This window comes from Aulonocara sp. 'chitande type north' Nkhata Bay, linkage group LG1 (assembly GCF_057382095.1).
Source record: "Aulonocara sp. 'chitande type north' Nkhata Bay isolate Kocher_YH1m ecotype deep benthic linkage group LG1, A_spYH_male_GT1.1, whole genome shotgun sequence".
Taxonomy (NCBI): Eukaryota; Metazoa; Chordata; class Actinopteri; order Cichliformes; family Cichlidae; genus Aulonocara; species Aulonocara sp. 'chitande type north' Nkhata Bay.
This window is the reverse complement of record NC_141344.1, coordinates 1,675,586-1,688,085: the sequence shown is the minus strand read 5'-3', so window position 1 is coordinate 1,688,085 and position 12,500 is coordinate 1,675,586. Positions and strand designations below refer to the sequence as shown.

General features: G+C 50.2%; 1 protein-coding gene across 4 annotated transcripts in view; it reads left to right on the top strand.

Moving 5' to 3' along the window:
* The window catches only part of ccdc102a (coiled-coil domain containing 102A), a 52,083-nt gene that overhangs the window by 26,044 nt on the left and 13,539 nt on the right, over positions 1-12,500 (top strand). For all 4 annotated transcript variants that reach the window (XM_086286637.1, XM_086286791.1, XM_086286715.1 and 1 more), the window contains exons 2-7: positions 1,424-1,843; positions 2,121-2,513; positions 8,709-8,932; positions 9,362-9,470; positions 10,908-11,024; positions 11,454-11,663. In XM_086286637.1, coding sequence (XP_086142763.1) covers positions 1,424-1,843; positions 2,121-2,513; positions 8,709-8,932; positions 9,362-9,470; positions 10,908-11,024; positions 11,454-11,663 — 1,473 coding nt within the window. The remainder of the gene's footprint in view (positions 1-1,423; positions 1,844-2,120; positions 2,514-8,708; positions 8,933-9,361; positions 9,471-10,907; positions 11,025-11,453; positions 11,664-12,500) is intronic.

Here is a 12,500-nt window from a genome sequence, read left to right as displayed (position 1 = left end):
ATCGATGCTGTGCTACCTGCAGCCCGTCCGTGTTTCTGATTGGTCAGATGCTGCAAACTCCGCCTCCTGCGTGTGAACACCCTCATTGTCTCACTGGGAAATCTTGAGTTTGTGCTACCCGCAGTGCACGGTTTCGGGAAAGCAACAAATGCGTGCAGGTCGACAGTGATGTCACCACGCGCACGTAGAATGCTGATTGGTTTAAAAGCTGACTTGGACAGGAAGAGGAGCACGAGCGGCGTCATTAACCTGCAGGAGGAGGGCACGGCAGTTTTCAGCGTCCTGTCCTCTCAGGAGTTCAACCAAAGCACAACAACAAACATGTTTGTGACACTGCCCCCTGCTGACAGCGCATGACAGACCATGTGACCCTGTAGCCTGAGTCATGATGTCAGAGTGGGTGGAGCCAAATAAGGGAAGGATGTCGTGGACATGTTGAATCTGCCGGAGCGAGCTGCCGTCTTTAATGTGGCTGTTCAGACACCATGAGGTTTCCAGCCCAGCTGGTTATTTTTACACTAACTACACTCGTGCACGTGATTAACTACACTCGTGCACGTGATTAACTTCCTGGGCTGATGGCGTGCACTGCCTGAAAGCTGTCAGTTTACCTTTGGAGGTCCAACATGTTACCTGTGCAAACGGGGCAACAGAGGCAAAAGCAGAGGGTGTGTTAGTGGTTTTACCCTCCGCTGAGCCCCCAGCTGCTGAAGCTAAACCTGCTTCATTTCCTCTCCTGCTCTGCTGCCTCGCTCAGACTTGTTCCCACAGTCCCACAGCTCCTCGGAAACTTCCTCTGGAGCGGGGAGGGCGGCGGAGGCGGGGGCTGAGCGAGGGGGCAGGAAGGACCGGAGCTTTTCTTGGTCCGGCGTCTGAGACCAGCTTCACCACAGCCAGCTTTTCATAACCCAAGCTGGCACTGACAGCCGAGATAACGTTCAGCCGTTACAGCACGAATGTGTTTCATTTAGACCCTTCAAGAAAAATACTGACACACATCGAATCCGAGCGATTATTGGAACGCCAGCAGGAAACGATCAGAGTCCACCAGGTGTCCAAGTAACGCCTCGCTCCACCTTTACTGCGCCGGGCTCACAGGAAAACTAGAGCCAGCAGAGACTTTGATTGGGAGCTTTGAAAGGCTGTGAGTGGACGACCATCACGGCGGTGGTCCGGGCCGCCGTCGTCCCCGTCTGTTTGTTTGTTTTCTTTATTTCTTTATTTTTATGGGTTTTCTTATTTATACAACATGTACAACAATACAAGTTAATCACAGTGGGGGGAAACATAAAACAAACAAACAAAAACGATTTTTATGGTTTTTAATACTTCTTATGTTATTAAATTTGTATTTTTAGGTTTATATTATGTTTTTGTTTTGTCTCTTTCTCATAGCGCTCTCTTTCTGTGTTTCTGTCTCCAGGGTGAGGACGATGCTCTCCTGATTCTCGGCGTCCTCGTCCACCCAGTCGCCTCCACCATGAACCACACTCCCAGCCCCCACCTGTCCGACGGCGGCAAGCAGGCCGGCGGCGGCCTGCTGTGCAGCTTGGGTCTGGGATCCGACCGGGGCGTCCGCTCCCCGGACAGCCTCACCCACACCCCCAGCCCCACGGGAGGAACGCCCAGCTCCAGCCCCCCGCTGCTGCTGTCGCCCGGCCTGGGGGGCCTCGGGCTCGGCTCCCTCGGGGCCATGGGCGAGGCAGCCGGAGCCGACTGGGAGAGCAGGGAGGAGCTGAGGCTCAGGGAGCTGGAGGAGGCTCGGGCCAGGGCCGCCCAGATGGAGAAGACCATGAGGTGGTGGTCGGACTGCACCGCCAACTGGAGGGAGAAGTGGAGCAAGGTGGGAGAAATGTAGCTCAGTGGCACGGAGCAGGGTGGAGACCGGGCTGGGTGGGGCTCTAGGTGGGGATGTGCTTCAGTATCTGAAAGAAAGGCTCAGCTATGGAGCTACAGATGAGCAGAAATAACATTTCTGTGATATCGATCCACTGTGAGCCTGTACGGAGAAATAATATTATTAATAATAATGTGATACAGACGCTGAGGTGTTTTAGATGATGTCCTATAAAGAGGTTTGACAACCTACCTGCTCAGTCAGTCGTCGTCTTTGTTTCCAGGTTCGTGCGGAGCGTAACCGAGCGCGCGACGAGGTCCGTCAGCTCAGGCAGCGGCTGGACACCCTCACCAAGGAGCTGACCGGCATCCGGCGCGAGCGGCAGGAGCTCGCCTCGGAGAACGAGACGCTACGGCAGGAGACGCTGCGCCTCCGCGGCGACCACGCGGCCCCGCCTCTGTCCGCCACATCCCCCTCCTCCTCACCCGCGCACCCCCGCGGCGCTTCCTCGTCATCCTCGCCGTCCATCCCCCCTTCCTCCCCGGCGTCATCCTCCTCTTCCTCTCAGGTCCACGGCGACGTGAAGCTGGACAGGGCGGCAGAGGGACCGCCGGGATCTCCAGAACCAGAACCGGTGAGGGACATGGACTTGGATAGGCAGAAGACGGGTCAGAAGGTGAGCGTGCTCTCAGCTGGCGTTCTTCTTCCTGGTTTTGGTTTCAGATTGAATTTCTTCCACACGAGGTCCTGACCTTTAACCTCTGCAAACTTTGGTTTTACCTTTGTGCATTTAAATGAAACATCTGCAGGATGCAGCTCTGACAAACTCGGGGCTCATGCGACCTGAAACAAATGATGCAATCATTAGACTGATCGGGGGGGGCATTTTAAGGTTGGTGCTTGGTGCACATGAAGGATCTGATGATGGTTCATCCATGGACATCAGTGAGTCCCGACCCAGCAGGTAGCAACGTGAAAAATAAGTAAATAAAAGTACGTAGAAAAGAAATGAAGTCTGAGTGGGTCTGAACAGGATTCAGCTGAGTTTAGTAAAACGGTGACTGAAAGTTAAACCTGAGACCAACGTTCAGCTGTTGGAGAGATGAATGAGTGAAGGTGGTTTAACGCCCGCCTCCTTCACATCGGTGCGCTCGCATCCTCGGCTGCTACACGTGATCCGTGAATGTAGGCCACTCGGGCTGCTGTCTCCACCATGATAAAATACACCCGTTATAGCACCAGAGGGGGGGGGTTGTGTGTGTGTGTGTGTGTGTGTGTCTGTCCTATTTAGGAGGTACAGCTACCCTCTGCCTGTGCACGTGAACACGAATCACGCCGTGTCTCCAGAGGACGCTGTCTGCCGTCGCTCCCATGAGGACAAACATGATTCAGCCTTTCATTGACTCTGTGGAGCTGCTTTGTTTCTGGAGGCCGATGTAACGCTCAGGCTTTATTCTGCCCAATAAAAACAGAAGAATGAAAACAACCGCGACCGCAACAAAAACTGTAATGGGCTAAAAACGAGTCAGCCACACGTGCAACAGCATCAACAGCTGCTGCGCTGCAGGACTGCAGCTAACGCTGTTTATTGCACCATGAAAACACCATGACTGTGTTCTGTAGTTCACGTTATTGTAAAATTACTTCTGTGGCACTGAAAGCGCTCTCTCCAGGCTCCCGGGGATCGTTCGATGGTCAGGGTGTATTCCCGTCTTTCCCAAAACATTCCCTTTGGGAATTTCTCAGCATGATTTCCTGTTTCAGTTGATTCCTCGGCCTGGAATCGACTGGAGCGGTCTCGCGGGAGTTTTGCATCCATTGGCTGTGAGTTCTTACACTGAAATCCAGGAGCAGAGGAAACAGAAGCTGTCTGTCTGTGCTGGTGCCCCCTGAATGTAGTGTTTACATGGAATACAGACTGGAGGGTGACGCAGGAACCTCGACACACCGTCTGTCCTTCTGTCCCGGGGGATCCCGAGCTGCTTCCAGGGGAAGGTTAGAGTAAACATATCATCAGTGAGTTCTACCCTGAGGACTCCTCTCAGCTGGGAATACCTGCAAAACCTCCAGAAATCCTGATCAGATGCCAGAACAACCTCACCTGGCTCCTTTTGGTACTTGCTCGTCACATCAGGCACCAAACCAGAGGGATCGGTTAAGTCTCCATCACTCTGACCTCAGCGGACCCTCGGGTCCTCAGGGATGCTGAAAGTGCAACACTGGCTTTAAAGATGGTACCTGGAAGTGCTGCTTCATGCTGACGTGAACCAGTCTCCTCGGGAATATAAGGCGTCGTTCTTTGGAGGCTGGTGTGGACACTTCCTGCTGGGCAGAGGCTGCAGGGTAGACCGGGATCAGTCAGAGACTCCTGGGTGTACGTCTCCTCCTGGCCTGGGATCACCTCGGGATCCCCGACAGGCTGGATGTGTGGACCAGCCTGTGAGCCTCTCTCGGGTCAAAAATGGGTGGATGTCCGTTATCATTGAGAGAGAGCGCCGTCACACTGTATGATTTAGAGACGGCTTCATCCAGTGCCACAAGTCTCTTTGGCTTTCGGTTGAGTTCTGAAAGTGCTGCTCGGTTTTATCCGTGACCTGCACCTGTAGTATCAGAGGTGATGAATCATGTGACTAAAATAGGCCCAACACATCCTCTCAGCAGCTGGGGGACGTTCCCCTGCGGTCACGTTTAAATCATTCTGCTTCTCGTTTTATTCTCGACAGCAACTCTCTGCCGTGGGCAAGGGCCCACTTCCACTGGAGACAGCGGCGACCTTCAGTCTGCACTAACATCTGATTGGCTGCTTCAGTAGAAAGTTCTGGTGTCGGGTCTTTAGTTTTTATGTGTGAGAGTCATCAAACCCAGGGACAGGAAGGGAATTTTACTCATGAGCTTCAGCGCAGGCGGAGGTCGATGCGGTGCTTCACCTGCACCCTGCCGTCCAGCTTTCTACTGTGAAATCTGGCGGTGCGTGGAAAGCGGCAGACCTGAACGAACTGCAGCGTTACAGAACCCGAAACGATGAGCGGGACAGATCTGGCCTGCAGCGTGAAACACGCCGGGGATGTTTCTGGCCGCTTTGGCCTCCGAGCGATCATCAGAGCGTCGTTAAAGCGCCGCAGCCTTCCCGAGCGTTGTTGCATCCATCCGTGCAGGTTTGAGTTCATTAAACTTGAATCTGAGCTGACGTGAACAAACCGAAGGCTGCAATCAAACGCCGGATTTCTGCGGTTTGTCTGCTGTTTGCAGCGGCGGTGGGTCCCTGTGTTTCTCCGCACACATGTTTGGGCTGCAGGGCTGCATGTAAACCGTGATTATGTGTCTGTCAACAGGCAGCAGAGGTGGTCTTGGAACGGTGGCTCGCTGCTGCTCTCACACAGCTCAGCCTCATTTCCTGTCTCCTTCCATTGTTCTCCTCTTTGAGTGCTTCCACATGTCAGGCTTTGTCTCACCCACAGCGGCGCAGCGGGGCCCTCTGTTGGCCGTCGCCTGTAATGGCAGCGTGGCAGCTCTGTTTTCCACGTGTTGGGACAGAGCGTGCTCCGTGACCTTGTGTCGCTTTTCCTCACGCGTGAGTCTGGACGATGCAGTCCTGTTGGTGTTACTGCGTCCACACTGGAGGGTTTGCTGTCATCCTACAATGATCCAAACTGGAGCAGTGAAAACAGTGACATTTGACTGAGTCGTGATCTTTATGCTTTCAGTCAGAAGAGCAGTGGTAGGGCTGGGCGATACGACCCAAAATTCATATCTGGATATTCTTTAGCTGGATGGTGATATACGATATAGATCTCGATATTTTTTTTTAAAGAGAGTTAAGAACAAAAAGAGAGTTCTTAGTCACACTGTACCAGATCTCACACGGGCACCTTTATTAACATACAGCGCAGATGTACTCAGAAATAAATGATCAGCATTAAATAATAATGCGCCATAAATAAAATAAAACAATGTTGTTTTTGTGCATAACGAAAAGCTCATAGTTGTGAAGTCAAAATGTAAACTAACAGACGCTGAGCATAAACAAGCATCTGTGGCCCTTATACACACAGTACGGTGATATTACGCTGAAGCACAGTACGTATCACTCCGCCAGGCTCCTCGGTAGCTGTAATGCTCCAACAATCCATCAAGCGCTGCAGCTTCGTAGCTCAGCAAAGTCCAACTAAAACATTTGTTGCTGAGCCTGTGCAGCACATAAACGCGGTTCGAGGTCAGTAAACACAACCAGAATTCATACATACGGCACACTGTCGATTTTTGAGAAAATCAAAGGATTTTAGGCGTCAACGCGTTAGCCCGGTTAGCGCGTTAGCCCGGTTAGCGTGTTAGCCCGGTTAGCTCGTTAGCGCGGTTAGCTGGTTAGCTCATTAACGCGTTAACGCCGTCCAGCCCCACGCACGGGGCGATCCGCGGTAACTTGTTAACGGAGATTTGCCCCTTTAATGCAGTTATGGCGTTAACGTGATTTTAACGAGATTACCGCTACCAGCACTAAAACACTAATCTCCAAATGTTGTCTTTTTGTCGAGCAGCTCCTCTTTGATAGCTGCCGTGTCCACTTCGTTGTGGCCACTACGTGACTGTAGCCCCGGGTTACCCGCTGAGGGAGGCGGGGCAGGAAGGTAACACCTGCTAAAAGTTTTCACTTCCTGTTTCTCGACTTGCTACAACAAACCTGCTCAGTCAGAGGGAAGCGTTCCCACAGGCGCGAGTGGAGCTCTGATTAGGGCTGGGTATCGTCACTGATTTCTAGAATCGATTCAATTCCGATTCACAAGGTCCCGAATCGATTCGATCCACGATTCGATTTAATTCGATTCGATTCGATTTAAATCTGGGAAATTTTGACAGTCAGAAGTATTATAATTCAGATCAGAACATTTACATATTTTTGTATCAATAAAAAGGAAGCTGACACACGCAAGACTTTATCAAAGGTGTAAGCGTCACAGCAGATGCCTTTGTGTCAAAGTAGCTGAAGATAAAACACAGAAAAACATGAAGGTGATTTTCCTGGCCTGGATTTTATAAAAATATTCTGCAGTACATCAAAAACGAAAGAAAACCATTAATCAACACATGAACATTACCTCTGAAGTTACAGCGGTTTTATTAGAGACATGGTTAAGCGTTTTGCATTTTGAATAATTTTAAAAAGTTTAAATTTGTTCAGTATTGAACAGCAGAAATGAGGTTTTCTTTTCGGAAGAATGTAAAAGGGAAAAAAACAGCGGCTGACAGCCTGTAAGCAACAGTAGACTTGTGTAACAAGCAAGCGAATAATGAAGAAAGCGAAACTGTTCTTGAAGTACAGAGATAGAGAGAGAGAGAGCTGTGCATCGCGGTGGAAGCAAAACAGTAAAAGTCAGAGTGAATACATGACGATGTTTATGTGAATCTTCTTTTGCTGCTGGTTCGGTCAATATTGTTTGGAGAGAGATCAAACTAACAGCTTTAGAATCGGCGCATAAAGGGCGTGAACACAAAGCTTGGACCCGCCGACACATCAGAATCAGCGAGCTGTCGGCTTTCAGCCCCGACCGTGTCCTTGCCGTCGGGTGAGAAAGGCGACATCTCACTGATTCTGATCCGCGGCTCGCGCTGTGTGTTTGTTCCTGCTCTCATTTACTGTCTTAACTGTTTGGTGGTTCTTGAAATTTTGTGAGATGTCACCAGAGATTCTGGCATTTCGGGCAAAATAAATTTATATTAAAAAAAATCGATTCAGGATTTTAATGAATTGATTCAGGATTTTAATGAATCGATTTTACGTTATCCAAGCCAGAATCGATTTTAATCGATGAATCGATTATAAAAACCCACCCCTAGCTCTGATGGTTGATTCTGCAGTTTGACCCTCTGTTATCTACAGAAGCTGCACATGTCAGCGACAGCTGTTCTTACTGCAGTACACGTGTTGCTGTCTCAGCAGCTCGTGCATAAGCTAAATAAGGTGAAGGCTGTTTTCTTTTTTCAATTTCTTCTATAGCTTATTATGGTCGCATGAATATTTGTGATGCTGATAATCGTGTTGTGAAAACCTGATGTTGTGACGATATCGTGACGCCTCAGACTGAACTTCCTTTGGACGCTTGATCAATAAAACAAAGCATGAAAGTTTTTATCTGCTGAAGTAAAATCATAACCTGTGATTGGACGTGACAGCAGGACATTGATAAATCAGGTTCCCTGCTCTCTTCAGTGCCGGCACCTCCCGGTTTAAACTGTCTATCACTGTGATCGATATATCGATTGATCAATCGATTGCACTCACATTTACTTCAGTAAATCTCAGCTGCTTTAGTTGATCTCCGAACACCTGCGATGGTCTCAGCTTTGATGCCAGGATGTCCTTACTTTTGAGGGAGCACTCTGGGTCGTGCGGGAGGCGAGTGGTTGTTCTGTGGAGGAAATAAGGACGAGGTCTTTGCTGTCCGCCTGCCACAGGGGACAGATTTACTGCGTGCTGCAGGACGAGCGCTACGCTTAGTTTTATTTCTGTTAAGGTCATTAAAAACACGCAGCGTGAAAATGAGTTCGCTGGCAGCAACCTCAGAAATTCCAGTTGGGTGGGTCCAGATTTGGTGCTTTTTTTCATGTTGTTTTCCTTCATAACTTCATGAGGAAACATCCACATGTTCAGGGCTGAAAAACTCATTTGAGCTAAAAGTCAAAGTTTACAGCAGGTTGCAGAAACTGTTCCACATGTTTCAAGTCTTTGTTCTCTGAGTAAAACACAGCATGTCTGTCACATCGTCCCTCCCTCTGTCTTTACCTGCCAGCGTGCGTCCGTCTCTCCCACCTGTGTGCGGTTTAGCCTTCATGTCACCGTCTGACCTCCCGGTCTCTTTGTCTCCTTCTTCATCAGGACCTGGAGCTGCTCGATTCAGTGCTGCGCTCCCGAGCTCCGGGCGCCGACGCTCAGGAGGCCTGGGATGGCCGCGGCGGCGTCAACCCAGCCGGCTCGCGCCGGCAGGAGCGCAGCCGACAGCTGTGGGAGGACGCGGGCACAGCGGAGGAGGACTCGAGCAAACTGAACGCTCTGCAGCTTCGCCTGGACGAGTCCCAGAAAGTCCTGCTGAAGGAGAGAGAGTAAGAGAAGCGGGAAAAACACGACTTCTGGTTCTGTCAGCAGGGACAGCCCGAGGTCGAACCATCAGAGAAACATAATCTAGTCATAAATCAGCATTTCACCATAGAAATCCTTCTTGTCTGTAATGTTTTTTATCGATCGCACCCAGAGATGTGAAACTCGTTTTACGAGTTATGTTATCGTTTCCACACCATCAGAAATCTGTAAAGACAGAAACCTGTCGGCTCGACTCTGAAACTGTAAGAACGTGAAGGTCACAGAGAAAGCACAAGAAAGCAAACAAACCACGAACACACGACAGATCGTACAGAAACAGGAAGTCTTCTGCCATTACATTTATTTTCTGTTATTTTATCACTCTGTTCTAGCACGAGTGGGTGTGGCGGGGAGTGTGGCGTGATTCATTCGTGCTGTCTGTTTCCCTGCAGAGACAAGCTGGCTCTGAGTAAGAGCATCGAGAGACTCGAGGCTGAGCTCAGTCAGTGGAAACTGAAGTACGAGGAGCTGAGCAAGAGCAAGCAGGAGGCTCTGAAACAGGTGAGGCACAGCACAGGTCACCTGAGCACAGCGGACGCTGCTTCGCGGGACGGTCCGTCTTCTTTAAACGTGCGCTCTGACTGTTTTTCTGCTAACAGACGAGCGCTTGTGTCTCTGAGCTCCGTGGTTCATCGATCACTGACCTGCTGTCGCACAACGAGAAGACAAAGACAGAGCAAAGCAGCCGAACCGAAAGAAAGCAGAAGGAGCAAACGTGACAAATACATCAAAAGTGCAACGAAGGAAGCCGGAGTGCGTGATTCTCAGGGACTTCCTGTTAGACACGCGCTCGACTTACAGCTTGAATTTCATAGAAAATGTTCCTCACTTCAGATTTTCACACAGTTTGGTCCACGTGACGCTCGCAGACGGTCCACAAATAATTAGCGTTCATAACATTTAGTCAGCAAACGAGCTGAATGTGAGAGCTGCGGACGGCGTTTGAATTTCACGACAAAAGGACGATGAACACAGGTCGTGATTATTTCAGCTCATTAAACTCGGTGTGCAGCAGCTGCACAGCATCATGCGTCTGTGACGTGTTCACTTTGAATTTTCTGTTTTTACTTCTTTATACATCAGTTACTGTCAAACAGCAACTGATGCAACAGGACAGGCGCAGCTAACGTGCACAGCTGACCTTCAATTCAGCATAAATAACAACAACAACAGCAGCTGTTACAAATAAATAGGAACATGTAAGAAGAGCAGGAGTTCTTAAACATTTCAGTGATCACAGTTTTGCTTTTGTGTGAACATTTTCGGGTCTTTGAATGTTTTTATTTCTGGTGTTCAAACCTGTGGCCTCTGCTGATCGCGCAGTGATCGTCAGTCATCACGAGTCATAAACTTTTCAAACCTTAAAATGACTTTACTAAGAAGTCTGATCGCTTCAAATGTCCCGGCAGGTCTTCAGCTGCAGGAGGCCTGCTGTGCTCAGCAGCGTCCAAATCATAAAGCCGAGTGTGACGAGCTCTGTCTTTCGAACCACTAGGGGGCAGCACCGCTCCGCAGACGGCAGGTCTGATGAACATGAGTTAGATAAAAGCAGCAAAGTGGGGGTGGGGGGGCAGAAGATGTGAGAGATGTGTAGATGATGATGAAGGTGACGGAGTTCGTAGATAAGCGTGTTAGAAGATGCAGATGAAAGCGGGATCGCGCTGCAGGTTGGAGGAGGCGGATGAGACGAGAGGCAGAGATAAGGAGATATGACGGGGGGGTCACGCTTATCTCCACGCACGTTGTTTCAGATCCTCCAACATCACAGGAAGCGTCTCACAGTGTCTGCTTTAAAGAAACAGCCGCCTCCCCCGAAAAACGTCCAGATAACATTAAATGTCAGGCGGCTTAAACGTGGATTTATTTCTAACATCAGCCTGAACGATGAAAGCCTGAGAGTCACTGAAAGATTAAATGTTCAATGTCTTCATCCTGCAGCTGAACCTGCTGAAGGAGATGCACCAGGACGAGCTGGGACGCATCTCCGAGGACTTGGAGGACGAACTGGGAGCTCGAACCAGCATGGACAAGAAGCTGGCCGAACTACGAGCTGAGGTGAGGGACCTGACAGCAGCGCGCGGGAATCACGACCCCGAGAAAAGCCGTGGGAGACGTGAACGGACGTTGCTAACATTTATAAACAATTTCAATCAGAATCAGATGAAAAATGTCAGACTGCTAAAAACAGTCTGTGAGTTTGTGGGTGCAGAAGCACTCAGGGAGGGGCGGCCCCCCGAGACAGACATGAATAATCACTAATGATTACATGCAGATGGATAAACACACAGTGAGTGAAGCACCCAGTGCATCATGGGAATCCCCCAGCAGCCTATAGCAGTGTAGCTTCAGAACAGCTGTTTATGTTATTTTAAGGCTAAAGTGGGCATTATTAGGGGTGTGGCCTCTTTGACTGACAGCTGGATGTTTGGGCCACCGTACAGTCAATCCTGTCTCCATCTGAGGCGTGTCGTGTGTTTCCTACAGATGGAGCGGCTGCAGGTGGAGAACGCCGCAGAGTGGGGGCGTAGGGAGCGCCTGGAGACCGAGAAGCTGGGCCTGGAGAGGGACAACAAGAAACTGCGAGCTCAGGTTGAAGACCTGGAGGAGCAATTAGCCAAGCAGCGCCGGCAGGCCGCCTCCGCGCTCGACAGCGACCTGAAGGCCATCCAGACCGAGCTGTTCGAGAGGAACAAGGTGGGCGGGGCTTTCTGCGTGCTTACTTCCCTCTCTTCTTTCCTTTTCCTCGCGTGTTCCTCCACGGTCTCATCCCTCACGCTGCACAGCTGTCAGGTTTTTTGCTCCTTCATTTCACGACACCGTGGAAATCCCTCCACAGATGTAGAGACGGGCGGCGTTCGGTCCGAGGCGGGCATCGGCCGGCTGAATAACGAGGAAATCACAGAAGTAAACCAAGTCTAATCAAAACCTCGTGACAGTCTGAGCTCCTGCTGAAGGGGGGAGATGCCGCCGGGTCACGGGGTGTCCATGTCGTCATGGTTACATGCAGGTTAACTGACATCCAATAATACAGATGGAGAAACTTGTACATGGGCTGAGACGGTGAAAGGTGAGGGGTCTCGAGCTGAGACGAGCAGGTTCATCAGCTTTAACCCGTTTCGAAGGTTGCAGATAAAAAATAGAAGATTAACAAACTTCAGCTTTTATTTCCTTCAAGCGGAAGATGAGAAAGTTTCATTCAGGTGAAACAGCGTACCTGTAACCTCAGGTCAGGGGGTCGTTAAGGTCAGACGCCCTCTGAGCGCCCGACGCTCATCCTGCCTCTCCCACAGCTCGTTAAATAAAGTGAGGAGTTAAAAAGAGAATTTCTGTGGCAGCTCAGAGTTAACCCGAGTCTCATCAGGTGCCTTCCACCTGCGACGATTACACGTTACTTACTTTCCCTGCAGCTGACGCAGGTCGCATGCTGCACATGCAGAGCAGCTGCAGGCTTCATGCCACGTTTGTGTGGACGACACAGAGGAGACGTTTCCACCAGCAGCTGCTGCCACTCACATTTCCACTGATTCACAA